Source organism: Polychytrium aggregatum, assembly GCF_025602895.1.
Source record: "Polychytrium aggregatum strain JEL109 chromosome Unknown BJ171scaffold_2, whole genome shotgun sequence".
Lineage (NCBI taxonomy): Eukaryota > Fungi > Chytridiomycota > Chytridiomycetes > Polychytriales > Polychytrium > Polychytrium aggregatum.
The window spans coordinates 1,160,476-1,185,118 of record NW_026516204.1 but is presented as its reverse complement, the minus strand read 5'-3'; the positions used below and the strand labels follow the sequence as shown (position 1 = coordinate 1,185,118).

General features: G+C 57.6%; 9 protein-coding genes across 9 annotated transcripts; 3 read left to right on the top strand and 6 right to left on the bottom strand.

Annotated features, from left to right (window-relative positions):
* Window positions 1–33: 33 nt before the first annotated feature.
* On the bottom strand, window positions 34–2,018 carry BJ171DRAFT_487016 (uncharacterized protein). The gene is made up of 3 exons (XM_053109245.1): window positions 1,390–2,018; window positions 877–1,267; window positions 34–653 (listed from the first exon to the last, which is right to left on the bottom strand). Exons 1-3 carry the CDS (start codon window positions 1,549–1,551, stop codon window positions 187–189), a joined length of 1,020 nt encoding a protein of 339 aa, XP_052971530.1. The 5' UTR covers window positions 1,552–2,018; the 3' UTR covers window positions 34–186.
* Window positions 2,019–2,192: 174 nt separating this feature from the next.
* Window positions 2,193–3,783, top strand: BJ171DRAFT_487014 (uncharacterized protein). The gene is made up of 2 exons (XM_053109244.1): window positions 2,193–2,808; window positions 3,202–3,783. Exons 1-2 carry the CDS (start codon window positions 2,389–2,391, stop codon window positions 3,751–3,753), a joined length of 972 nt encoding a protein of 323 aa, XP_052971529.1. The 5' UTR covers window positions 2,193–2,388; the 3' UTR covers window positions 3,754–3,783.
* Window positions 3,784–3,952: 169 nt separating this feature from the next.
* Window positions 3,953–7,817, bottom strand: BJ171DRAFT_564624 (uncharacterized protein; the record flags this gene model as incomplete). The annotated part of the gene is made up of 15 exons (XM_053113313.1): window positions 3,953–3,979; window positions 4,064–4,189; window positions 4,258–4,415; window positions 4,538–5,036; window positions 5,153–5,254; window positions 5,372–5,500; window positions 5,590–5,755; window positions 5,944–6,098; window positions 6,224–6,319; window positions 6,452–6,530; window positions 6,628–6,704; window positions 6,787–6,890; window positions 6,997–7,080; window positions 7,124–7,335; window positions 7,552–7,817. The coding sequence occupies 15 exons, from the start codon at window positions 7,815–7,817 to the stop codon at window positions 3,953–3,955; spliced, it is 2,280 nt and encodes a 759-aa protein (XP_052971528.1).
* Window positions 7,818–8,379: 562 nt separating this feature from the next.
* BJ171DRAFT_487011 (uncharacterized protein) lies at window positions 8,380–10,730 on the bottom strand. Its single transcript, XM_053109243.1, has 6 exons — window positions 10,407–10,730; window positions 10,151–10,251; window positions 9,976–10,046; window positions 9,369–9,869; window positions 9,032–9,194; window positions 8,380–8,929 (listed from the first exon to the last, which is right to left on the bottom strand). The coding sequence occupies exons 1-6, from the start codon at window positions 10,478–10,480 to the stop codon at window positions 8,556–8,558; spliced, it is 1,284 nt and encodes a 427-aa protein (XP_052971527.1). The 5' UTR covers window positions 10,481–10,730; the 3' UTR covers window positions 8,380–8,555.
* An 82-nt stretch (window positions 10,731–10,812) lies between these two features.
* BJ171DRAFT_117586 (SGT1 protein-domain-containing protein) lies at window positions 10,813–14,594 on the top strand. Its single transcript, XM_053105518.1, has 13 exons — window positions 10,813–11,064; window positions 11,219–11,330; window positions 11,547–11,634; window positions 11,766–11,929; window positions 12,005–12,146; window positions 12,293–12,466; window positions 12,570–12,641; window positions 12,785–12,856; window positions 12,977–13,059; window positions 13,168–13,405; window positions 13,486–13,586; window positions 13,683–13,762; window positions 14,019–14,594. Exons 1-13 carry the CDS (start codon window positions 10,863–10,865, stop codon window positions 14,477–14,479), a joined length of 1,989 nt encoding a protein of 662 aa, XP_052971526.1. The 5' UTR covers window positions 10,813–10,862; the 3' UTR covers window positions 14,480–14,594.
* Window positions 14,595–14,965: 371 nt separating this feature from the next.
* Window positions 14,966–16,128, bottom strand: BJ171DRAFT_117624 (uncharacterized protein). The gene is made up of 3 exons (XM_053105519.1): window positions 15,444–16,128; window positions 15,144–15,317; window positions 14,966–15,044 (listed from the first exon to the last, which is right to left on the bottom strand). The coding sequence occupies exons 1-3, from the start codon at window positions 16,042–16,044 to the stop codon at window positions 14,977–14,979; spliced, it is 843 nt and encodes a 280-aa protein (XP_052971525.1). The 5' UTR covers window positions 16,045–16,128; the 3' UTR covers window positions 14,966–14,976.
* A 1,081-nt stretch (window positions 16,129–17,209) lies between these two features.
* Window positions 17,210–20,565, top strand: BJ171DRAFT_487007 (uncharacterized protein). Its single transcript, XM_053109242.1, has 5 exons — window positions 17,210–17,719; window positions 17,875–19,138; window positions 19,247–19,335; window positions 19,778–19,981; window positions 20,107–20,565. Exons 1-5 carry the CDS (start codon window positions 17,332–17,334, stop codon window positions 20,391–20,393), a joined length of 2,232 nt encoding a protein of 743 aa, XP_052971524.1. The 5' UTR covers window positions 17,210–17,331; the 3' UTR covers window positions 20,394–20,565.
* Window positions 20,566–21,870, bottom strand: BJ171DRAFT_595177 (uncharacterized protein). Its single transcript, XM_053114578.1, has 4 exons — window positions 21,735–21,870; window positions 21,425–21,541; window positions 21,141–21,239; window positions 20,566–20,993 (listed from the first exon to the last, which is right to left on the bottom strand). The coding sequence occupies exons 1-4, from the start codon at window positions 21,812–21,814 to the stop codon at window positions 20,642–20,644; spliced, it is 648 nt and encodes a 215-aa protein (XP_052971523.1). The 5' UTR covers window positions 21,815–21,870; the 3' UTR covers window positions 20,566–20,641.
* A 975-nt stretch (window positions 21,871–22,845) lies between these two features.
* Window positions 22,846–24,182, bottom strand: BJ171DRAFT_408540 (uncharacterized protein; the record flags this gene model as incomplete). The annotated part of the gene is made up of 4 exons (XM_053107268.1): window positions 22,846–22,927; window positions 23,093–23,307; window positions 23,356–23,462; window positions 23,669–24,182. Coding segments are annotated over 4 exons (918 nt in total), but the record flags the coding sequence as incomplete, so codon positions are not given.
* Window positions 24,183–24,643: the final 461 nt, after the last annotated feature.

Here is a 24,643-nt window from a genome sequence, read left to right as displayed (position 1 = left end):
GACACTCGTTCCAATGTGCGGGATCTGGAAGTACATGGACGGCGGGATTCTATTGCACAGCGCTCGATATCAAACTTTGCATGATCGTTCGTCCGGCTGTCTTCAAAATGCACCCGGACTGTATTCACATTGCGCTTGCCTGATGCAGCGGTGCCAGGTCGCGGAGTCAGCTATCTGCGTGGCGATTCAATCCGTCCGCATTCGTGGCTCGGCCGCCAGTGCCGTCGGTGGCTGTGCGTAAGGCGAATGCGATGCGCACTCAATGATTGCGTCCTCCATCGAGCATAGCCGGCCAGAACCAGGTTCCGAGTGGCTGTCGGCGTTTGATCCAGCAGCCACAGTTTCTGCTGACGACAGGGCGTTCATCCGCGATGGTCCCGCTGCGCCGATTGCATCGTCGGTGGCATCTTGGCCTCTCAGCTCCCCTGGTGCGGCAGATACAGAGCCGTGGTTTGTCCGCGAGGATTCTACTCCAGCCAGTGCTTGAATCGGCACCGTATCAAGCCCCTCTGTCGTCATCCATGAGGCAAACGTGGATCCGGTTCGATTTTGTCCGCTACCACCGCCGCTCGGCAGCGAGTGGGACTCGCATCTCCCACGGGACGAACCAAGGATCGAGTGTGGACGTGCTGGCACTCGGCTGGTTTGAGCGGCTGGTTCCACATCGACCAAACACAGTCGTGGAAACAAAGAAGGCAGTTGTGCATCCATATGGTTAGCAGATCACATCGACCATCAATACAGCCGTCGTTTCTATCTGTCAGCAGAGACAAGCTGGCGAAGGCGCGAGGTCTTGAGGTATCGCTGCTAAAGCTGAGCCCATGCGCTAGTACCCGCATACATCGAATGTGGCAAGCTGCTGTCGCATGTTCACACCTGGCTCTCTTATATGTGCACGAGCGACCGCCGTCTGTCGCCGGGATGGCAGCCCAAAGGCAGCTCGGAGGGCCTCTGTGCTTGGCGAGTCGTGTCCCAACTGAGCATCCTGCTTAAGCGCTGGGGATTCTTCGTTACTTGTTTTGCCTGAGCCAGATGATATGCCAGCCTCGGCCGATTTGCTGCCTTTGGATCCGGTGGTACCATCACCCCGGCCGTCGCGTGAGGGAAGGACGGCCAATGCTCCCCTGGTGCTGGCGGCGAGCATCTTCTGGCGATCGAGGCATCGTTTCTTCACGCTCTTCTCCAGATTCGATAGAGGCCCCTGGACTCGCCCGGAGGCGATGCGGAAAGCTGCAACTTGGAGACGAATCTTCATCTGCTCGAGCATCTGGATTTTGGGGGCCCGCGATTCGATCTGGGTGAGTTTGTGCTTGAGCGTTCCCGGTGGTGGGCCATGCATAGCAGCAACACACAGACATATGCCTTCTTGGCTTGCTCGAGCAATCAAACCTGGTGGACTCGGGGGCGCTGACGAGTGTGCTCAGCGACCGCTCTGTTCCAGTTTCTGAGGTGCTCTGGTTGTGATGCCTCGACGATGCTCCCCGGCAAGCCTGGGCTCGCCTCGACAGTCTGATCGACAGCCTGATCGATCTGCATCTGATCCTGCGTCATGATCGTCCGACTTGAACTTGGAGTGCTCGCTGCTTGAGGTTTGGGCTCTGTAGTTGCAGTCTTGGCAGAGCGATTGCTGGTTCAAGGACGAATTGCGACACAGCCAGACAAAGAAGAAGGCGCACCGACTCGAGCACACTTATCGAGTCCCCACAGATCCGCAGCTCTGATTCAGGAAGCGTCTGCGATCGAGACAGAGGCGGTGTCGGCGATAGAAAGGCCAGATGATATTCGCTACTCTGGCGCAGGCCCTATCCGCGATGCTCGAGCAATCGATATGCTGCTTCGTTGAACAATCGATATCCAAGATCCTGGAGCTGGAGCAATCCACGGAGCGACCAAGGCTTGCTTCTCACGTCCCCTCCCGAGTCCCCTGCCGACGCTGCAGAGGAAGAGAGGGAAAAAAGAGCGGCAGCCGCCGGGGGGAGCGACCGCCGGACAGAGGAGGCTGGACCGGCAGGGGCCAGCAGGGCGGGCTTTTTCGGCCGCAGAATCCAGGGGCGCGCGCCGATGCACAAGACAGGCCAGGGGGAGCGCCGTTGCACAGAGCGCAGTCATGTGTTTGTCACATGTCTGCGCCACGCCGGAGCCACAGAACCCCCGCACAGAACCGCAATGCGAAAAAAATTTTCGCTCTCCAAGCAGCATGATGCAGATCACCAAGGCACTCCAAGCGACCGCGGACTGGATCTGATCGACTCCCTGCCGACACACGACCAAGCCGAGCCGCACAAGCCGCACGAGCCGCCCATAGCCCCTGCGACATCTGTCTCCGAGCCTCGCCGCCGCTGCCCACATCCCGCGCATACGCATCCCTCGTCCGGCCCAACAGCAGCCATGCGCTTCCTCGTCTGGAAGAACCAAAAGGTCAAGCAGCTCTTCGATCCCAAGAAGCAGCTGATCCGCATGTCATGGGACAAGTACAACCTCTACAACCTTGCCCAGCGCACCAACCGCACCGACATCTCGCGAGGATCCGTCTACCAGCAGCGCTTCACCTGCAAGCGCGAGGTGCGATCGTATCACGGCAACGAGATCTGCGAGCGGCAATTCCTCGATCGGCACTTCAACACAAAGCTGCCCACCCAGCTGCTGACTCGCAAGGAGCGGGAACAGACCCCGCCCATCCAGGCGCTCATGTTTGCCGAGCTCGAGAGGAGACTCGACGTTGTCATCTTCAGGAGCCACTTTGCATCAAGTGACCTGCAGGCCCGATCGCACGTCGTCCGAGGCCACGTCAAGGTGAACGGCGTCAAGGTGCGTTTCGATCGATAGCGGGGCACTCGCAGCGATGAGGCGTGGTGTTGAGGGATCATGCAGTCGACTCGGAAAGCGCTATGGCGGCTTGGTCTCCAGGCATGGCTGATCCGAGGCACAACGCAGCGGCTTCGTGATCGTGCTCGATCCCGTCGGCTTTCCGGCCGCGGCTGGTTCCTGAGCGACACAGATGCACTGCTCCCGTTGGCCAGATGGCAACGAGAGGCTGTTCACCTCCATGGCACTGCTTACTGATGGCTGGAGTCAACATGTCCATCGCTGCGAGTCACGGTGTCGCGCATGGATTAAGTATCGCGGACGGCTGTATGCTGCACCGGTGCCCAACTCGACCGCCGTGTCCTGCTGCTTACCCCTGCTCCTCTGTTGCGCCAGTGCATTCATCCGTCGCGCCGGCTCGAGGATGGCGACATCGTCACTGTCTCTCCCTCCGTCGTGCCCACCCTCAAGGCAACCAACCCCGAGCAGCCCAACGAGCGCTCCTTTGCGCCCGTGCCCTTCATGGGACCCTTCATGTTCATCCCCGAGTACCTCGAGGTCGACTACAACACCTGCTCGACAGTCTTCCTCCGATCGCCGCTGCCACAACCCAACGCCGTCGAGATCCCGTCACCGCACCCTCCCCAGCTGCACCAGCTCGCCTTTGAGTGGTATGCCCGCCGATACCGTGCCAAGACCCGGGTTGCCGTCAAGGCTCCCCTGGTCATCAACGGAAAGACTGTCCGCTTGAAGCCCAAGTTTGACCGCATCATCCGACGGGAGCAGCAGCTGGAGGCCCAGAAGCGCGCCAGCCTCTCCGTTGCCCGTCGATCGGAGGATCACTGGCAGTCGCAACATGCCAAGCCAAAATCGACCCGAGCAAACCAACAGGCCAATGCGACTGAAACCAAGTCGCCAGCAGCCGAGACCTCTGCCGAGCGCTATTAGTAATATAGTCGACACAGTTCTGTCATTCCATTTGCAGCATGAGCATTTCCCTGTACATTTCTTTGTGCGATGGCGACGCGGCCGTGCTGCTGCTACTGCCGCGTCACTGGTCCAGATAAGCGCCTGGGCATTGAATCTAGAGGACGAGTCTATCCTGGGTGCCCTGTTGGTCGAGAGTGCGGGCGGTCAGAGCATACAATCAGCACATCCTGTCCTCTTGGCGCCTCTATACCAACATCACCCACAGTTCATCCGCGACAGGATATCGCTGTGTCTGTCGGTGCTTCGAGTGCCCAGCTCGCCAGCTTACCCCGCCGATCTCGTCCTTCTGGCCGCCAGTCGCTAGCAGTCGCTTGTTGTGTGCGAGCTTCAGAAGCAGCAGTTTCTTGACGTCGGCAAACATACCCAGTTGCTTGATGTTGGGCTCGTATTTTGCCTGCGAGATCAGTCCTCTGTGAGTTTAACACGATCGATGACCACCCAATATATATCGCCGCTACTCACCTTAATCTCCTTTTGCTGCTCTCGGAAGGACTTGCCGAGGTTCTCCTGCTCCATGATTCGCTTGTTGTAGAGGTCGCGGTAGGTCTTGAAACCGCGTGCCTTTTGCTGGGCTTCGATGGAGTCGTCGCCTCCAATGTACGCCTTCATTTCATGCATCACTGCGAAGGCCACGCAGCCACCAGGCAGCGTGAGCAAAGAAAGCATCAAGTCTTGTGCTAGTCCCACTGTTCTATTTCCAAAGGGACCCTCTCCCTGCCTACAGTCCCGCTGCCCAACCTACCTCGCTCCTGAGCGATTTCACAGATCTCAATCATGGTGTTGAGATAGTGCTCGCGGCTCTGATCATTCATGATGTCCTGGCGATACGACTTGACTTCCTGCTCGATCTGAGTGGTCTCTGAGGTCAGCCCCGCCATGGTGGAGTCGTAGATGCGCTTCTTTTCATGATACTCGGCCTCGAGATCCTGAACAGGCTGCCTGAGCTGGCGCAGCTGCTGGATCACCGGCGCAAGGAGCGATTTCTTGTCCTGAGTGCGAGTGCGTGGAGGAATGTGGGCGATATGAGATCCACGCGAGCGAGTTGGTGTGAAGCCACGAGAGCATGCTTTCTTGACCTCTCCTCTGCAGCTGCAAGCATTCGCATATTCCTTGCACCAATGCACCGCCTCCTCGTCTGTGATACGTACGTTGATGGTCTGGGTCAGCTTCTGGATGAGATTCGAGATCTCTTCCAAAGTCTTCCCTTTGGCCTCGTCAATCTCGCTCTTGCGTTCGGAAACCTGCCATGTCCAAGGAGCCAGCATTACTTCAAGAATGCGAATTCCAGCCCTTCCAGCAGAGCTGCTGCGCCGAGACCAGTCTCAAGTGCACATGGGTCTCCGGTGCCACTACCCACCTTCTCGAGCGTTTCCTGAGCGGCATGGAAGCCCGAGACGCCGCTCTGCTTCTCGAGAGCAGTCAAAGCCTCCTGCAGGGGCCGCTCTCGGATTTTCAGCAACTGTTTGTCGGGTGGGGAGAGTGAATTGTGTTATTGGATGCTGGGAGTAATAGGGCAATCGGGTATGATCTTTGATCGTGTGGCAGAGCAATATCGTTCGCATATTCCGGGACTGACCTCCTCGGTGCGCTGCAGGATCCCGTACTCGGCAGTCATTTCGGAGAGCTCCGCCTTCTTGCGCTTGTACACCATCGATTTGCCACGGAGCTCGCTGACATAGCGCTTGAACTCCTCGCCCTTGAGGATCTGTACAGCAGTAAGCCCAAGGTGTAGTCGTTGGTGGGTCTGTGAGACGATCTGTCTCTTTTCTTCCTGAGCAAGCAGTCCCGCCTTACCTTGGCACCTTGGACCCCTTTGGCCTGCTCTCGCTTCTTGGCAAGATCTGTCTGCAGCAGGTTGATCTCCTCACCCAGAGTTGCCAACTTTTGCGCAGTGCCTTCCTTTTTGCGGGATATGATCGCCGCTTGCTGTCGAAACAGTGCCAACTTGTCCTCTCCGTTGCTGTGGCCGTTCGCCAAAGGCATCCAGATGCAGTTTTCGGTGCCGGGTACAGTTTGTCAGACCGCCAGTTCCCGAGATACCCAGCGAATGGTCCGATGCAATGCAATCATCGCTGTCCATTCGTCCTAACCCATGCAAATCGCTGGTCTGTATCAAAAGCTTTGGCACAGTCCCTTCGATGTACTCACCTATTTTTGAGCAGTCGCTTCTCAGCCAGCTTTGCAATCTGCTCGTTGAGCTCCTTGATCTCGGCTTCGAGGGGACGCATGTCCGTCTCACTTACAACCGAATGCGACATCAGCTGCACAACTTCTGCGATCTGCTTCTTGGTCTCCTCGATTCCCTGCGATTCAAGAACAGAGTCATGTCAACGCGTCAACGCACCGGATGCTATCGATATCGATGAGGGCCCTTTGGATACTCCGGCTGGATTGAAGGCCCCATACCCCAGCCGACTCGGTTGCTCACCTTCGGTAAGTTCTCGGTGGCGAGATACTTGTTCATCTTGGTTTCCTCCTGCATCTTCCCAAATATCACATCGGCGCCAGCACCGCTGTACAAGGACTAGCCGCCAGCATGGAATGGTCCCAAACGTCAACAGCAGCATGACGGTCACCAAGCATATTCGAATCTACTCAGGGAACAGGTTATCTGCAAGCCGTGTGCATGGGACAGTGTTTTCCCTGCCAGTCTCACCTGGACTTCCTTGAGCTTCTGCTGCATCGCCTGGATCTTTTTCTCATGTATCGCAATCTGGGATTTCTGCTCCTTGATCCTGGCGACGAATCCAGCACGGATCAGTCGTGGTTCTCGATCCAATCGTCAGGCTCGTCGTCCACGATACGCTGCTTCTCCCGTGCAAGTGGACGTACTTGTCACTGATCGTGATCTCGGATTTCTGCTCCAGCCTCAGGTTCTTTGCGGCCTGGATCCAAGCCTCGTGGTTGGGCTGGTGGCAATCAGAGCGTCAGCACGCGCCCATCACATCGACGGATAATCACAGCGTCGCACTGCTGGCGCAATCTACTCACCACTTGCTCGACTTTCTTCCGGATCTTTGCAATCTTGCTGAGAACCTGCTGTTTCTCTTCCTCCATCTGCTGGATCTCGCGTTTCACAATTGCCGCATTGTTGCCTGAACGTGCGGACGCAAGGAATCAGGAATGTGCTGCCCATCCGATCGCCGATTGGAATGAAAGAATGCCCGAGCCCGAAGCGTATGGCTGCTTTTTCCGACATACCAGAGCTGCGAAGCCCATCGACATGCTTGTGGACTGCTTTGAATTGATCCTGCAGGCTTTCGACCTGAGTCACCAGGTCAACCACTGTTGCGCGATGCCGCTATGTGAGACAGAAATGTCCAGACACCAGACCCAGCCGGCGTTTGCCACAGGCTTGCTTCCCTCGACGCGCGAGACTTGCCTTCGTCCTGCATATACTCGGGCGGCACGTCCACGACAGCAAGGTACGGCGCGAGATATGCTCGCTTCTTGTGCGTTGCCAGGTCCTTGAGAAGAAAGTACAGAATATCCAGCAGGCACGGTCTGCTTCCCTCGACGATGTATTTGGAAAAGAGCTCGCTGTGGTCGCCATCCCGTCAGTAATCTGGCTCCGTTTTCGTGCCGACCGACCATGCCGTCCGTTGAATCGCGTCCAGGATCTGTCCTCGATGAGATGCTGGGACCAGGGGTCGCTCTGTCGCATATTCATTGGTGTTCCTTCGACTCCCCCGACAACACAAACGGCACTCCTTCTGCAGCTCGACACAGTGCATTCGCCCGGCCTTATCTACCCACCCGTCATATGCGTCCTTGAACTTGAGCAGCCGCAAGAACTCGCCGAAGCGATAGGCGGTATCTTCGGGCGGCTCCTTCCGGAGATCCACGCCGCGGTGCATCGAGTGTGGGTTGGCCTCGTCGATGTAGGCCATCACGTTGCTCGCGATCTGGACGAGCTGAACAGTGGGAACGTCGTCATGGAGGGCTATCGGCGTGCATGTGATGTTGAAGGGCGGCGCCGAAAGCTTTTCGGCAACGAGACGCAGGTCCGGCGGTGCGCTCATATCAGCGGAGCCTTCTCAGGAAACAGGGTGGCAGGGGTTGGCGGTGGAAAACCGAGGCGTCGTGGGATACGATAGCAGCGATGGCGATAGCAACGACGATGACTACAACCAGCCGAGAGCAACGTGTCGAGATAAGCGCCGCAAGCGAATGGATACAGATGAGCCGGAACGACTTGGGCAGCAAGTTCTATGGAGCTTCAGCCACTACAACCAAACTGAGATGAAGTTGGAGGGCCAAGCGCCGACACAGCTAGTTGAATCATCATTGGGCGGGCAGGCACAATTCGGGCTCGACGGGTGCCGGGCTCTGCATCCCCGATGGGAACACACAGCAAGTAGGCACCATCGCACCAATGCTTTGAATGCATGGCTTTGCCGATGATATCCGCGACCAGTATTGAGGTACCCGTTTACACTTTTCTCAGCCAAGGAATGGGCAGTCCATGCTCAAGAGCAGTGTGGTCTTTGAGAGTCTGCATCGAACAGGCCATTGTACAGTCATGGACAGCCCACGCCGTGCATCGGGTCAGCATCGAGGTAGTGATGGATGTCTATTTTGAATGATGAAGGGTGTGCATTTCCATTCGAAAAAATGCTACGAGGCAATGTACCCAGTTGTAATCTCTGCGAGCCGGCGAGGCTGGTTCGTTGGTGTATCGCTCGAGCATCATCCGATCCACCAGATACGATGAAATCATCGCCTCCAAACTTGTGCAAAGGGGCCCTGTGCCGCATACTTTACTGCTGGCTCTTTAGCTTTTGTATCACAACTGGATAAATGTTGGAGATGAGGATCTCGTGGACCTCGCGCTCGGCCTCATCGAAGCAATCCTCAGGGATCGTCTCCCCTTCGGTTTCAAACAATTTCGTGAGCTTCCGGCGCACTTCGTCGGTGAGATTCAGCTCGTATGTGGCCCCGGGCTTGACATAGTTTGTGTAGATCGTGTGCGCTTCCATCTGCCACGCCCGGACGTGCTCGGTGCTGGTTGAGTCAAGATGAACCTGGGTACTTGTCGGACTGCGGGACGAGCAGATTGTGCTGTGGGGCCGTTTTGCCTTCCGCCTGAGACGCTTCAGTGCAGTGACAAAGGATGTGTTCTCCATCGACAAGACTGCGGTGTGGTAAAGTCGTGAGTGAGCGAGGCGACATCCCTCATGCCGTTATCATAATGTACTTGGCAGCTGCAGGCAGTCGGTATGGCTCAGAGACATACGCTCGTAAGAAACCTGGACCATGAGCTCAAACAACTTTCTGTCCGTCATGCAGTCCATAAACCCGACTTCGCAATTACTGCAGCGTCTCTGCTGAGATCTCAGAGCCCTGATGGTCGGCATTGCCATGTTGATCCCCCAGATGATCAGCCCAGCTATGATTATCTGGGCGACCGTGGCACAAAATGGATGCAACTTGTCAGTTTCAGCAGCTTGGCCGGCTGTTTCGGCGACTTGGCTGGCTGCTTCAGCAGCTTGGCTGACCATCGCAGTCATCTTGGCCGTCGGTCCTGGCTAGTCCCACAATGAGGCAAATTACATCTGGCTTCAAATACCCACCCAGTTGATCTGCTGAAAGTATAACGTTGCGACTGGGGCTAGTTTAGCGACAACAGATCCCCATATCAATGACATGGCTGCTGATAGCATGAGTGCGACAGCCGATACAATGATCTCGAGTCGGATGGGATGGCTGATTTTGAGCTTGAACATCATCCACAACGCCAGCGGAAACAGGACGTAGGAGTAGACAAAGATGCTGACGAACCCCGGCAGGCTTGATCTGAGCAGCGCGCAGACTTCGAGCGTAGTCAGGTCTGGAGGTGCAGATGCGAGCATGTAGTACTGGAAGGGGATGAGGATCACATATGATATGACGATGATGGCAAGCGATGTCTTCCATGACGCCGCCTTCTTTGCCAATTCATTCAGGCTGGCGATGGAATGCATCGAGGTGCTGGAACTCAGGTTGTCCATGCAGTTTTGGTGTCCGAGATAGTTTACGTATGCCTTGGTGATCAGGCCTAGACTGCGGCCTAGTAGCGAACTCAGGAACCCTGTCTGATAGAGTTGGTGGACGGCGTGTCCGGCGGCGGTGGTATCTCGTGGTTAGCCATTAGCGGCTATGCGAGCTGGCACCAGGATGCTCTTGAATGACAGCACATACCAAGCTGGTGCTCATTATCCACACGACCACAATGCAGTTGATTTGCGGGAGGGCTATGATAGCCATCGTTGCTGAACCAGGACGCATTCGAGCAGTCAGCAGCCAGCGGCGCATCGCAGCCATGTGTTGGGCACTTTGCACCATCTGGCTCACAGACAATATGATAGATACATACCCATCATACCAATATACCCACAGGTTTCAGAAAGTAGAACCATGAATGGACCTCGCGACTTGATGTGGCAGTTATTCCTCAAGAGCACAAAGACTATCGTGCTGCGGTGACCGACGGCGCAGAGTCAGTCGTATGGGTCTGCGACCGACGCTGGGTTTGGTGCTAGACGCAGGTCCACAGCTGTCCACAAAGCCTCCCCGTAGCGCCGCTCGAATGACACCCCTTGTAATCAGGGTGCAGGCGGCTTCAAACTTACTTGACGATAAATATCACACTCAACACGACCATCAGTACTTGGTACACCAGCCGGATCTCGTCGAAGGTCGACATGCTGGACAAGTGGTTCTGCCAGGTGCTGCGACTGTTGGGCTCGCTGGTAAAGCAATGGATGCGGATCGAGAGGGCCCGCTCGGCAGATGAGGCGGCCTCGGTCAGGGGATTTGTGCCGGTAGCGTCACCTCCCCGAATCAGACGATGCAATATGTGTGCACATGAGCAGATGCACTCGCGATGACTGACTCGGACACTATGGCGGTGGTGCGAGTCTTGTGGGCATCGGCAACACCCCAGACGGCCCAGGCCATCAAAGCTTTGCGGAACTCAGCAGCCACGGAGAGCAGTCCCCGTGCCTTGGCCTGAAGCGATTTTTTCGTTCCAAGCAGCGACGGACGTGTTTAGTTCTCATCTGCACCGGCGATCCATCCCATCCGCCATGGACTCTGCGGTGCAGGGCACCCCCGAAGAGGACGCCGTCGTCTACACCATCTACGACCTGGGCGCCCTGCGGAGCCCATACGAGCCTGGGGCCCTCGACCGCCTCTCCAGCTCGCTGCTCTCGGATGCCTGCTTGATCACCGAGGGGTATATATGGCACAAGGATCGCTTCAACCTCGCCGTCTCAGTCTCTGGATCCGGTGAGGCTCGAATGGCATAGAGCACAGACACAGATATGACGGACGGACAGGCAGATAGACGGGATTCTGGAAAGCCCCGGCAATCCCAGTTGCCCAGGGCACAGCGCCGAGCCGATCCAACTCATCCACCACCCTCGATTCGCCTCCGACACAGAGATGCCGTCTCTCAGCGGACGCCAGAGGATCGGCGACTGTATAGACGACGAGTGGTTCGTTGTATATGTACTGCTGGAGCTGTCCAAGAAGTACCCCGATATTGCCGTCCGGTAAGCAGCGAGCAAGTCGATGCTGAAGCAGATCCGGCCATGTCTTCATTCCTCCTCCGCTGTGGTTCAGCGTCGGCTCAGCAACGGACTGCTGAGTTGGATCCCATTGATCGCTTTTGCCATTGGGGTTATACGTTGACGCTCTGCCTCTTGATGTGTGCTGCTCGAACGACGCTATATCGGGTCGCCACTCCAACCCACTTGCCCTCGACTCAGCGTCCAAGACACGGACGGCGAGTTCCTGCTGATCGAAGCGGCGATGGAGTTGCCGTCCTGGCTTGACCCCACCACTAGTCCGAACCGGGTAGGTCTCTTCTCAAGAAAATCATGCCGGAATGATTGCAAGAGCGAAAGCACGATGTGCGTGGAAAGCTAGCCAGACACGATGCCCCAACTCCCAGCCTTTCTCAAACTCGATCCTGTTCGCATCCCCAGACCTATATCCACCGCGGGAAGCTGCACATTGTGCCCAGAATACACAGCCATGGCCTCGGCGGAGACATCTCGCTGAGGGCCGGGCTCGCGGCTGTGGCAGACGAACAGATCCAGACACAGGCCAGTGTCTTGGTCGATAAGGCAATTTCGGCTCGAACTCAGAGGTAACGGTCGTATCTCTGCCTCCCAAATCCGATCGCAAGGAAAGCGACTGACCTGCTCGTTCTGGTATGTCGCAGATATCCTGCAAAGGCCGCGCGCAACACCCACCATGCATCATGCATTGTTCCGCTCAAGGTGGCCCATCTGCTGTATCATGAGCCACAACTGGTGTCAGCCGCCGTCGAAGCCTTTTACTTGCGAGACCCGATCAGCCTCAAGGCAAGTCGAGATGCAGTCCGTCGCAAATCAAGTGTTCGAGTGTGGATATGTATCCCGACAACTGACTCGGGTGCAGGGGTGTGCGCGACGGACTGCTCGGGAAGCGTTGATGTTGTAATCACACTTTGCGCTCCGACTTGACTCAGGCATGCCACAAGATGGAGACCTTCCCACCAGCCACCAACGTGCGGATGACGATAAAGTTCTCGCGGCTGCTCTATGCACAGCTGCTGAGCCAGCAGTTCTACCCACCCAAGCCGTTTCAGCTGCCGGCATCCTCCGACCCTTCCTTCAAAGCAGCGGACCTTGGAATGAAGCTGGTTCGTCTGAAACGCCCTAGACTGCATCGTACACGCAGTCACTTGTATTGAGGCCATTCCACGAGCCGGGCATCCATACTGAATTGCCAAATACAACACGCAGGCTTGTGGGCTCGAAATGATTTGCGCCGATCGAACAATGTGGACACCCGAAGACGATAAGGCCACAGTCTGTGTAAGTGATTCCGGATGGCTGTTTCGCCACTCACTGTTTCCAAATGTGGCGATTTATCTGGGCGATGCTGGTCGCCAAAATTGCGTACTCCAGATGGACTTGGCTGATGGATGGCTATTGATGATCTCTTACGGGGCCTGCAGAACTACCCTTTTGAACAAGACAAGGAATGGGCGGCGTTCCAATCGCGGTTGATCAAGATGGGATACTATCGGGTACAGAGCCAAGGATCTGATTGCTTGCAAGAAACACTTGATAGAATCAGGTTGTACATGGATGATGGAATATTGTCTCTTCGCTGCCGAGCCAATTCTAACATGCTGATGTGTGGGCAGACCGAAATCGCCGGATCAAAGCTGTTCAAGCACCTTGAGCAGACAGCCAAGGAGCAGTACCTGCTCTCCAAGGGCAATGATCTGTAAGCGACGAAAGCCGATAGATATGAGCACCAAAGGAACGGAACAGCGCTACAAACTAGTGCCTCTGGGATGAAACTTGAGTCTTACCATATTGATCTTGCATCCAGAGAAAACATCGACAATCCCGCGTCGCGAATCCGATATCTGCTCTCGCTACCGCAAGTGGAGCGCTCGCAACTGCCGAACGGGCCCGAGGACAGTGACGCGTGGATGTACATTGAGGACACTGAGCTTGATGACGTTTTCCAGCAAAGGGCGCAGGAGAATGTCAGGCCTGAAGAGGCTCTAGAGGCTTTGAATGATGACGACGAAAGCAGCAGCGACGGCTCTGACAGCGATGACGAGGTAAGGACCGCGGTGCCGCGTGACCAATGAAGCAGCTTGTGTTTGGAGCTGATCCCCATGGCTGCTGGCCTTGCTTTCAGAAAATTAACAGCGCCGATGTCAAGAAGCTCGAGACTTTGATCCAAAGCTTTGGAAAGTTCATGAAGACAAAGAGCGACCCTTCTGGCGCACTGTTTCCTCAGTAGGTCGAGATGGCTTGGATGGACAGGAGCAGATCATGGAGTGACACGACTGCGGCAGCGTCACGGTACCAGTACTTACGATAGCACTGGAACAGCGAAACGACCGATCACGAAGCCGGCGTGCCCATTCACTTTGACGAAAGCGAGTTTTTCAAATCGGTCGTGTCCATACTTGGTGAGCACAGGTGTGGGCGCGGACGGCGCTTGAGATCGGATGTGGTACCTATAGGAGGCACGCAAGTTCTGCCGAGATCCGCGATAGCCGAGACGAGATGCATCGGCGTGCCGGCACGTAGTGCAGGGTGCAGGGACGAGTGTTGCAGTAGTGGAACCGACGATGTGCCTCCATTCAGTGGTTACCTAGGCTCGTCGTCACCCGGCTCGGATAGAGTCCAGGGTGTACTCACGCCAGTTTGTCTCTTTCCACTCAGGAGATCCCGACGAAGCTACCGCCGAGAGTGACCAAGATGCGCGCCCGACGGCTCCGCTGAAAAAACGACAGGCCCGCCAAATCATCGTCGAACGGGACTCGGACGACGAGGACGACAGCGACGAGGAGCAAGAGGACGAGGACCTCCATTCCGATCCGGCACTCGCCGCTTCGATCGACGCGGAGATGAAGCAGTACATGGAGTCGATGGACCACGAGCTGCACCAAACAAAGCTAGGAAAGGACTTTGAGAAGCAAGCAACGACTGTGGTCGAAGCCGACGCCAATGACCAGCTGTCGGGATCCGCTGACGACGAAGAAGAGTTCAGACCCGTGGATCTGGATGTCAATTTGATCAAGAATCTGCTCATGTCCTTCGAGTCACAGCAAGGCCTTTCTGGTCCCGGAGGCTCCATCCTGTCCAGTCTCGGGATCACTCTGCCAAAGAACAAGGATACATGACGGCCCATGCCCACCCCACGAAGTTGTTCCAAGTTCTGCTATGCTATGCGGGGTCGATGGTCGATCGATGGTCGAGCTTGGCACCCGAATACAGAGCAGTTTCGCAACGCTGGCATACTCGGCTGCCGTTGTCCCGCACGCCCACTCTTGCCAATATGCCGGTCAGCGTCCATCATCAACGACCACATGGTATTTCAGGGTTTTAATGATAAGCCGTATTGCGATAGGCGATGTTGGGCAGACCGCCATGGGTATCAGACAATCGCTGGGTGGGAAACACGGCGGTCGATGACAACGATACATGGCAGCCAACGATACATGGCAACCAACGATACATGACAATGAGACGTTACAAAGGGAAATGCCAACGATCGGATCGGCTCAACAGCGCTTTGGAATCGATCCCCACGGTTTGGAAGACTGCTCGATTCCTGAACATGGCCCCGCGGAGGAGAAATGGCATCGGGGCTTGCTAGATCGACTCTGCGACAGCACTTTCAGGCTGTGCCCTGTTGGTTGGCGTGCTCACTAGCCCATTTTCGCTTTGGCTCCTCCATCCCGAAGCCTGGGTTGGGATTGGCGGTGGACACCAAGGCGAAATCATCAGTCCGACCAGCAAATTATCGCAAGACTTGAGCCTGTCAGTGCAGTGAATCGCACTTACCCTCGCTGTAGTTGCCCTTGAGCTTGAAGAGCTGCTTAAAGTGAGGTTTGCAGTAGTACTTTCCGTCCATTGCAGCGAGGTTGCCCAGCTTCAGGGTGTTATGGCAGTGCGCGCACTTGAGACAGGTTTTGTGGAAGACCTTGTTGTCGAGAGTGGTCTGCTCAAGCATATACACTGGAAGCACGCAGATGCAAGAGCAGCCAGTCAGTCCTGGCGAGCTGGCGATCGACAGAGGGTCGACACAAGCCAACTGTGCCGGTCATTGGCATGAGGGAGCGGTACGCAGTAGCCAACACCTACCTGTCTTCTGGCACACTTCGCACTTGTTGCCTCCGCGAGAAGGTGAGGCCGAGCCCGTATTCTGGGCAAGGCTCTTGACGACGACACCGGTCTGCGGAGAGATGTTGCTGAGCGACGAGCGTCGGGGCTCGTGGGCAGCGACCTGGGCATAGGAGAGGCGGCGACCCTCTTCAACCGGCTCGGCTGGCTGGCGAGACTGTGGAGACTCGGCGTCGGAAGCCGTGCTGTGGGGACTGACGGGAGACTTGCTGATATCGTCGGCGCTGTTGTCCAGGCTGGCACTGCCGGACTTTGCCTTGGGGGAGCCGCCGTGCTTGACAGCGTCGGGCTGGCTGGGCAGCCGGGGTGTTTGCGACGAGTGCTCGTTGGCATATTTTTTGATGCGGTCCTTGACCGGAACAAAGACATTGGAGACAGAGTCCTGCTTCTGGGTGGCCTGTGCCTGGACTGGAGCGTCTCGTGGAGCTGTCGCGAGGGACGGGGCTTTCTGGGGAAGAGAGAAGTTGGACTGGACTGGCTTGCTTCCAGGCTGGGCATTGCTTCCAGGCTGGGCATTGCCGAGCGACGAGAAGAACTCTAGACGGGCGCTGACAGCGGACATGACGGAGAGACCGTGTGAAGGAGCGCGGAGACGGATCAGGGGTTGGGTCGGGTCGGGTGGTGGCACCAATGTGCTCGCTGGGTGGGAACAGGGGTGGGAACAGGGGTGGGAACAGGGGTGGAAAGCGCACCAAACCACAAGGCGGGAGTGGGATCGAAGGAAGACGGGGTCAGACGAAGGTCAAGGATGGCGCCGACAGAAGAGCAGCAGGGGCGATGGGATTATAGGCCCGGCCGCTGCTTGCCGCAAGGAGCGGCTGCGGCCTGGAGCCGCACGGACACGACAGCGAACCCGTTTCCCAGGGCAGACATTCGGGAGTGAGGCTGCCTGTTTGGGTTGGCGTCTGTTTGTGGCCGTGCATGGCCAGCCACAAACACGGCCGAGCGAGGCTCGAGCCTGGTTCCATCCGGGCGAGACACCGGGCGAGGACACTGAGCGAGAGAGGACACGGTCGTTCCATTGAGCGAGCAGGCCACGCCGACAACCGTTTCCACAGCCCACCATGAAGATCCGCTGGCACACGATCCTGCCAACAGCCCATCGGCTGGCCCCCTGCCATGCCGGCGGCGCTGCTGCTGTTCCTGCGAGCCGCCTGCTGTGTCGCGGGTCTCTATTGACGAGGCCGCGCGCTGCGATGAATGCCGTGCATCGGGGTGAGTACTGCAGTGCCGAGGATATCTGGGCCGGTGCAGCCCGCTTGCGGCGCCGGCGGCGCTTTGGGTCGTTTGCAGCCGCCCTGGCACACTCCTGGACATGCAAGGATCCCTGCGGTGGGAGCGCCATGTGGCCGAGCATCCCGATCGCCGGTGCATCGGCAGCGGTTGCTGGGAACAAGATATTGGCCCCGACACTTGCACGCTGTCCAGGATCGCGCTGTTGTCTGCGTTGGCATTGCTTTCGCCCGTGTGCTCCGCTCCGACTCCTGCCCCTACACTTGCTCCTGCTCCTGCTCCTGCTCCTGCTCCTGCTCCTGCTCTTCCCCTGCCGCTCATGGCGCTCGTGGTGCTCTGCTGGCAGTGGTGCTCTTGCTCGAGTCCGCCTTGCCTGCTATCTCGTCCCGCCGGCTGCTGCTGGTTGCCGCGCCAGAAGGACCGCTCAGCCGATTTGCGTTTTGTCGTGCCGGTCCGGTGATCTGGCCGGGTGCTGCGCCACGCCCGCCACGCGATGACGTGTGCGATCTTATCGCTCATATATATCCCCGTCGCCTTTTGCCCTCCCTCTCTCCCCGTCATCTCCTGCAACCCGCCGCCTGCTGCTGCTCCTCCCACGTCCGTCCCGGCTGCCTATATGGTCTACCCGCTCGGCATCCCGTACACCACCCTGCCCCATCCAGTCTACAACTCCACCCTTGCAAACGCTCCTGCCCACGAGCCGAGCCCCCTCCCTGCCCCTCACCAGCCCAAGATGCCCTCCGACAACGCCGACATTGCCTCCCTGGGCAAGGACGCCCTCGAGCAGGCGCTGCTGCAGCAGGCCGATCTGATCAAGGGCATGAAGGCCCAGAAGCCCGCCCCCTCCAAGGAGGATCTGGCGCCCTTCGTCGAGCGGCTCCAGGCCCTCAAGGCTGCCCTCGCCAAGCTCGCCGAAGACACCGGCTCCAAATTCGATCGTGCTGTCCTCGAATCGCTGCTGATCAAGCGATTCTTCTATGCCCCCTCCTTCCAGATCTACGGTGGTATGTATCGGCTGCATGCCCTGTCGCTCGGGCACTCGGACGAGTGCGCTTCTCGCATGTGATCGGCGGCATTTCGTCGGCAACATGCCCTCCACGCTGCCTGCCGCCTCCCTCCCTGCCTCTCCAGATCGCTGATGCTCCTCCGTCCCGCACAGGCGTTGCTGGTCTCTATGACTACGGACCGCCCGGTGCCGCTCTGCAGAACAATATCCTGCAGCTTTGGCGCCAGCACTTTGTTCTCGAGGAGGATATGCTCGAGATCGAGTGCACCAACCTCACCCCCGAAGCCGTCTTCAAGACCTCTGGCCACGTCGACCGGTTCACGGACTGGATGGTCCGTGACGTCAAGACCGGAGACATCTTCCGTGCCGATCATCTTGTCAAGCAGATCCTCAAGGAGCGGCTGGAGGCCAACGATCGCCTCAAGCGTGGCGTCGTCCCGGACAAAAAGTCCAAGAAGCCTGCCGAGCCCCTGACCCCGGAGACCGTCAAGGAGTACGAAAACATCCTCGAGCAGCTCGACAACTACTCCGGCCCCGATCTGTGGAAGCTCATCAACGATCTCAACATGAAGGCCCCCGAGACCGGCAACGACCTCAGCGAGCCCGTTCAGTTCAATCTCATGTTCGGCACTCAGATCGGCCCCACCGGCAACAACCGTGGCTTCCTGCGCCCCGAGACTGCCCAGGGCCACTTTGTCAACTTCAAGAAGCTGCTCGAGTTCAACACCGACCAGATGCCCTTCGCCTCGGCCTCGATCGGCAAATCCTTCCGTAACGAGATCTCGCCCCGTGCCGGTCTGCTCCGTGTCCGTGAGTTCACCATGGCCGAGATCGAGCACTACGTCGACCCCACCAAGAAGGACCACCCGCGCTTCTCCGAGATCGAGCACATTGTCCTGCCCCTGTACTCGGCACACAACCAGATGAACGGCGGCGGTGTCATCCAGATGTCTGTCGGCGATGCTGTCCGCTCCGGCGTCATCAACAACGAAACCCTCGGTTATTTTGTCGCCCGCATCTACCTGTTCCTGACGCGGATCGGCATCAAGCCCGACAAGCTGCGCTTCCGTCAGCACATGTCGAACGAAATGGCCCACTATGCTTGCGACTGCTGGGACGCCGAAATCCTGAACAGCTTCGGCTGGATCGAGTGCGTTGGCTGTGCCGATCGCTCGGCCTATGACCTGACGGCGCACTCGAACCGCACCGGCGAGAGCCTGGTTGTCCGGGAACGGCTTCCTGAGCCCGTCACCGTCACTCGATGGACCCTGACTGTCAACAAGCCCAAGTTCGGTCCTGCCTTCAAGAAGAATGCCAAGTTTGTCCAGGGCTACTTTGACACGCTGATGGTGTCTGCCACCCACTGGAACGAACAGAAGCTCCAGGAACTCGATGTCCAGATCAAGGCCAACGGCGGGTATGTATAAGCAGGCCGATAGACAATATGACCTGTAGCGCTGATGCGGCCGGAGAAAGCTCGCTTGGAATGTTAACAGGATTTTCTTCTCTCATTCCGCACTCGCAGCTCTGCCACCATCACCGGCACGGACGGTAACCCGTACGTGATCACCACCGACCTGGTCACCATCCAGCAAGTGACCGAAACCACCCACGGTAGGCGCACTCCCTCCATGTTCTCTCCTCCTGCAGCTGCCACCATACACACCCTCGTGCACATCACGTCCCCACGCATACTCCTTAGATCCCATTTCAGAGACCCTCCGTCTCACCATGGGTCCCTCTGGGTCCATGGGTCAGTTGAAATGGCATGAGTCATTGGTATGCAAGAGCGCCAAATTTTGGACTTTCCGACGCCTCCGAACATGCGACACAGCGCTGGTGCTTGCCACCGATCGACGCTGTGTCGTCTAGATGCTTGGAGAACACCTTTTTTTGCACCATCCCTTTCCACTTGCGTGTTTGGGCCATTGCAATCACCCACCGCCATCTATCTCCTCTGGCTCTGCCTCCTCCATCGGCATCGGCATCGGCATCCGCATCTGCGTTGGCACTCACGCGCCTCCTGCTAACTTCTGTTCCCTATCCCAATGCAAAGTGCGCGAGTTCACTCCCAACGTCATCGAGCCTTCATTCGGTATCGGCCGCATTCTGTACTCGCTCATCGAGCACGTCTGGTGGACCCGTGAGAACGACGAGCAGCGCCATGTGCTCTCGTTCCCTCCCGTGATTGCCCCGACCAAGGCGCTTGTCCTGCCCATCAGCAAGAACGAAGAGTTTGTTCCCTTCCTCAAGGATATTGGTGAGAAATCGAGAGCCGCACATGCTTGCGGTGTGCTGCTGTATGCTCGTCGTCCTGCAATGCTCGTCGTCCGTCTCTCTTGAAGCCACCGACGCAGCTCTAACCGCGAGTGCATCTTTGTTCAGTGTCCTCCCTGAGACGACACGGTGTCTCCAGCAAGGTCGATGACTCTGCCCGTGCCATCGGCGCCCGCTACTCCCGCAACGACGAGTTGGGCACGCCGTTTGCCATCACAGTCGACTTCCAGACCATCAAGGACAAGACCGTCACTCTGAGAGAGCGCGATACGCTGAAGCAGATCCGCGAGTCCATCCCGACCGTCACCCAAGTCATCAGGGATCTTGTCGAAGAAACCACAACCTGGGAGCAGGTCCTGCAGCAGTACCCGGCCTTTGAGGGCCAGGAGATCTAGTGGCTTTCTCTCGTCTGTTGTCTGTAGCTCGGCGCTGTCGGCCCCGCCACTGCATGTCTGGATATCGCACAGGCCCGGTCCCCCACTCCCCTCCATTGCTGCGAGCTGTGTCCTGTTTTTTTTTGGAGCCCCTGTATATGTATCAATAAGAAGCCGATATCATTCCCCACATCCAATCCAAGCTCCCCGTTCAGGTCGTGCGGGTCGGTGGTTCCCCACTCCCGGATGGTGCGCTGTGGCAAAGCCCCTCAGCCAAACAGCGATCGATCCTTGATGTGGATGCTCTGGACGAGCCTGGTGAACTTGCCCATCACCTCCTCGACGGTGCCGGCACCGAGCAGCGATGCTGCCGCCGGGTCGCCGCTCCGTGCCCGGACTTGGTATTCACTGCGGAGGGCTCCGGCCGAACTGCTGGAGCTGCCCAGCTGGGTGGTGTGGTTGAAGGTGACGAGGAGGTCGGTGCCGACAGCAGGCAGCCGCACGAGGCAGAGGTAGATGTGAACCTGGTTGTAGGCATTGCTCGAGTGTTCCTTGAACTTGGCGATGCGCTGGATGCCATGGATGATGATGGCTTGGAACCCGTCGATGCCCATCGAGGCACTTGAGATCAAATGATGGGGCGGATCCATAGAGAGCAGAAAGGAAGGAAGAAGGGAGGGGCAAGATGAGAGTCGACCCTCTGCTGATTGCTCCATCGCTGGTATTCAAAGTCCTCGCCAATATATCCGTCCGCCCAAGGGCCCGTACCTGAGATTGGGCAGCTCAGAGTTGTTAATAGCCCGGATCGAGATCACCTGGCTAGCGTCAGTTGCAGAATTGTCGCTGGCGAGCTCCCAGAAGTGATAGCTACAGAAGTAAGTGTTGATGGTGAGTGGATGGAAGCCCTTCCCTGCGATCGAGCCAGCTGCGATTCCGAATTGCGGCGCTGTCGCTGATCTGAATAGACAGACAGACAGACAGACAGACAGACAAGCGGGAGGATGCAGCTCTCTCCTTCTGCCAGGCTCAGCATTGCAGGGAATGCCACATACTTTGCAGCTTCCAGGTCAGACTTGTCGGTCAGATAGTCCAGCAGCTCGACGATGATGCTCTGGTCCGTGTCGACATCCACATAGACCTCCTGGTGATCAGGGATTTCTCGCATAGTGCTGTCTCGTCGAATGGTTTGGGCACCGGCGATTGAAACGGCAACCACAGCAACAGCAGCAGTAGCAGCAGTGGAAACAACACGGTGCATATCGGTCCGTTAGCGACTCGGCCGACCACACGTTTCAATTTATCCAGAGACAGACAGACAGACACACAAGAGACCCGAAAGCAACACTGCAACCGAGTGCGTACCTGGCGTCGACAAACGAGTCGGGGATGTATGCGGTAATGGCTCCGCCGTAGAGGGCTCGCTCGTGGGCCTGGGCAGTCATGGTTGCGGCGTGTATCTGCAAGGCAAGGCAGCAAGACAGCAAGACAGCAAGACAGCAAGACAGCGGGACCTGGGGACGCAGGGTGGGGAATGCTGTTTTGAGGGAGGATGCAGATCAGCGGCCCAGGCGATCTGTGGCACAGCCGGAGGCGGAGCACATCCCGGTTTCTGGTTCGATGTCGCGGTTCCATGGAAGCGCCTCCCCCTGATCCCGCAAGACCCGCCGAGCCACTTGCAGCCCGCATCGCACAAGTGCCCTGGGTCACACACCCCGGCAGCGGACAATATCAATGTATGAGGACGAATGCCGCCAAGCTATGCGGCCGGCGGCAACAAACGGTACTGCTTGTTTGAGCATTTGGATAAGCGAGCAGGACTCACGCCCGAGGCGATCGCTGCTCATAATCGAAGGAAATCAAAAGCATGCCAAACAGCCACAGGACAGGACTGGGAGAGCAAAAGAGAGTGAATCTGTTCTGTCGGTGCACAAAAATGAAAAAAAAGAAGAGGTGAAAGTGCCGCTCACGCAGCAGACCTGCCGCCGGCGTCTCCGGGATATTATCGGTAGTTGGGCTGGTTGTAGTACTGGCCGCCTCCTCGTCCCGTCGGGGTGCCGGAGCGGGGAGGGGCATTGTCATAGGCGGCGTTTGCATACTGCGGGCCAGTGCTGCGGCCAGCCACGTGGTTCTGGTGGTCAACGTAGCCCTGGACAGGCGAGAGCGGGTTGTGTGAGCCCTGATGCGACAGCGGGGTCATGGCCCGCGCATGGGCGTTGTGATAGGGGTGGGCCGATGCGTTGTGGCGATCACCAGAGTCCATCGATCGGGGGCCGTAGCTCTGCTCGCTGTAGTACTCGTAGTCTTGGCCGGGCTGGCCATAGCCGGACTGAGATTGCAGCGGGTAGTTCTGGTGGTATGGGGCCTGATCGTTGCGATAGCCATAGTCGCTGCGATAGCCGCCAAAGTCGCTGTGGCCGGCGCCGGGGTAGCCACCGTTGTCGGAGGTGGTGTGGCCCTTCAGACGCAGAGCGTGGTTCTGCTCAATCTCCAGCAGGCCGGCCTTTCGGCTCTCCTCCGCACGCTTGCGGCTGCGCTTGCTCAGGAGCTCGTGGATTCTGACCGCGGGACGGAGAGACAGATTCCAGTGGTGCACACACAAGAGGGCGTTAGTCCCTTTGTACCGAGAGCCCTCGCGGTACGAATCTGATGTAACAACAAGCAGGCCGTGACAGAACGACATGAACCGCCATGGCTAAGGTTGCGGCAGAGCGTCAGCGTACCTCTTGTCGATCTTGTGGCAGCAGTACTCCTTCAGGTTGCCTTGGATGACGCCGTAGAGCGGGATATAGACAAAGATGGCAAGCAGCAGCGACAGGAATCCGACAATCCAAATTCCGACGGTGATGCACGAAAGGATGAACGAGACGGTCTGGAGCGAGCTTGGGAGTGGGTTCGCGGAGCCCGCGGGTCCAGCTTGGCGCTGTCCTGTGATGATCTGGGAGATGGCAACGAACACGATTTGCAGCTGATCGTACTGCGTCACGGTATTGTTTGCCGCGATGGCGTTTGAGTAGATCTGGATCAGGTTAACAATGTTACCAAAGTTGAGGAATTGGCGGGGAAATTCAGCGAGAATGAGGCGCTTCCATCCTATACAGCCGGGTCAACGAAAGATGGAGTGTGTTTGCCGTCGGCAGCGATATGTTAGTCACGGCAGCAGTGATGGGGCAGTTGCAGCTCGGGGCCTCGACGTCCAGGAGCTCTAGGGTTCTCATCCAGGCAGGGTTGTTTGCAAGAGAGACCCGACAGAACGCATTCCCTGTCTGGGCAGGCTTAGAGTGAACAATGGGACTCACCCTTGAAGGCAAAGAAGCAGTAGAACGCCAACACATCGACGACTTTCTTTGAGTTCTGGACTTGCCGGAAAAAGCAGTAGTGCGCATACGAACGCAGGCAATAGTAGCGATACGCAATAGGGCTGGTGAAGGAAAAGGAGATGTCGCCAGACTTGATGATGGCATTGGCCTTTCTCCAGTCCAGGCCGAGGAGGATAAAGGACAGACACACGCATCCCAGGATGATCCAGGGACGGTATCGGATCTGAATAAAGCTCATGAAGGAGGGTTGCGGACCACAGATGTTCAGTCCGGCAGCGCCACTCGGGCACGAGTTGTCCAAGGCTTGCTGGAAGACGTTGTTGACGATCAGAATGGTGACGATACCAATATCGGCCATCATCGTGAGGACTGACTTGAGGGTGAAGAGGAAGACGGTCATGTACCGCAGATGACTGAGGAAGGAGACGTCGACATACTCCTCGATGTCGATGTATTCGAACTTGTTCTCGGGATAGACCTCGCGCTTCCACCGGGGCTGCGACATGGTTGCAGGGCCAAGGTGCAGGAGCAGGAGATGGGCGGATGGGCTGCTGGGCTGCTGGACGAGCCGGTGAGAGTGCTGACGGACGGGGCCGTTCGAGGGCTACGGATGTGGTGGAGGAGATGCTTTCCGCTAGCCAAGCGCTGTCTCAAAGCAAACGGAGGATGCCTCGGGGACACTGGGAGAGCAGCGGGGCGACGGGACTTGGGTTGAGCGAACGGATGGGAGACGAAAGCAGCAGACGAAAGACGGACTGAGAAAGGAAGGGCCGAGGACGGCGAGGCGGCAGACGGGGGGCGAGACGGCTGGCGAGACGCCGGAGAGATGCTCTCGGCGAGAACAGTCGCGGCGACAAAGGCGCGCCGCGGCGCGATGACTCGGCGGAGGCGCGTGTGTGCGACATTGCGGCGGTGTGTCTGCTTGGCTGGCGGCTGCGACGGCCCAGTGCTGCT

Excerpts from the sequence above, each read along its gene's own strand:
- BJ171DRAFT_487016 (XM_053109245.1), bottom strand. The coding sequence starts at position 1,551 with ATGACGCAGGATCAGATGCAGATCGATCAGGCTGTCGATCAGACTGTC. Across the intron at positions 1,268-1,389 it reads AGCGCCCCCGAGTCCACCAG|ATGCTCGAGCAGATGAAGAT; the intron begins GTTTGATTGCTC and ends CCCAAAATCCAG. Across the intron at positions 654-876 it reads TGCACATATAAGAGAGCCAG|CCGCTCAAACCAGCCGAGTG; the intron begins GTGTGAACATGC and ends ATGTGGAACCAG.
- BJ171DRAFT_487014 (XM_053109244.1), top strand. The coding sequence starts at position 2,389 with ATGCGCTTCCTCGTCTGGAAGAACCAAAAGGTCAAGCAGCTCTTCGAT. Across the intron at positions 2,809-3,201 it reads TCAAGGTGAACGGCGTCAAG|TGCATTCATCCGTCGCGCCG; the intron begins GTGCGTTTCGAT and ends CTGTTGCGCCAG.
- BJ171DRAFT_487011 (XM_053109243.1), bottom strand. The coding sequence starts at position 10,480 with ATGTCGACCTTCGACGAGATCCGGCTGGTGTACCAAGTACTGATGGTC. Across the intron at positions 9,870-9,975 it reads GGATAATGAGCACCAGCTTG|ACAGGGTTCCTGAGTTCGCT; the intron begins GTATGTGCTGTC and ends CAACTCTATCAG. Across the intron at positions 9,195-9,368 it reads ACTTTCAGCAGATCAACTGG|ATAATCATAGCTGGGCTGAT; the intron begins GTGGGTATTTGA and ends ACGGTCGCCCAG.
- BJ171DRAFT_117586 (XM_053105518.1), top strand. The coding sequence starts at position 10,863 with ATGGACTCTGCGGTGCAGGGCACCCCCGAAGAGGACGCCGTCGTCTAC. Across the intron at positions 13,060-13,167 it reads CTCTCCAAGGGCAATGATCT|AGAAAACATCGACAATCCCG; the intron begins GTAAGCGACGAA and ends TCTTGCATCCAG. Across the intron at positions 13,587-13,682 it reads TCTGGCGCACTGTTTCCTCA|CGAAACGACCGATCACGAAG; the intron begins GTAGGTCGAGAT and ends GCACTGGAACAG.
- BJ171DRAFT_117624 (XM_053105519.1), bottom strand. The coding sequence starts at position 16,044 with ATGTCCGCTGTCAGCGCCCGTCTAGAGTTCTTCTCGTCGCTCGGCAAT. Across the intron at positions 15,318-15,443 it reads CGAAGTGTGCCAGAAGACAG|TGTATATGCTTGAGCAGACC; the intron begins GTAGGTGTTGGC and ends GCGTGCTTCCAG. Across the intron at positions 15,045-15,143 it reads CAAGGGCAACTACAGCGAGG|GCTTCGGGATGGAGGAGCCA; the intron begins GTAAGTGCGATT and ends ATCCCAACCCAG.
- BJ171DRAFT_487007 (XM_053109242.1), top strand. The coding sequence starts at position 17,332 with ATGGTCTACCCGCTCGGCATCCCGTACACCACCCTGCCCCATCCAGTC. Across the intron at positions 17,720-17,874 it reads CTCCTTCCAGATCTACGGTG|GCGTTGCTGGTCTCTATGAC; the intron begins GTATGTATCGGC and ends CGTCCCGCACAG. Across the intron at positions 19,336-19,777 it reads AGTGACCGAAACCACCCACG|TGCGCGAGTTCACTCCCAAC; the intron begins GTAGGCGCACTC and ends CCCAATGCAAAG.
- BJ171DRAFT_595177 (XM_053114578.1), bottom strand. The coding sequence starts at position 21,814 with ATGACTGCCCAGGCCCACGAGCGAGCCCTCTACGGCGGAGCCATTACC. Across the intron at positions 21,542-21,734 it reads GACTCGTTTGTCGACGCCAG|CACTATGCGAGAAATCCCTG; the intron begins GTACGCACTCGG and ends TCGACGAGACAG. Across the intron at positions 20,994-21,140 it reads TCTGAGCTGCCCAATCTCAG|TGCCTCGATGGGCATCGACG; the intron begins GTACGGGCCCTT and ends TTTGATCTCAAG.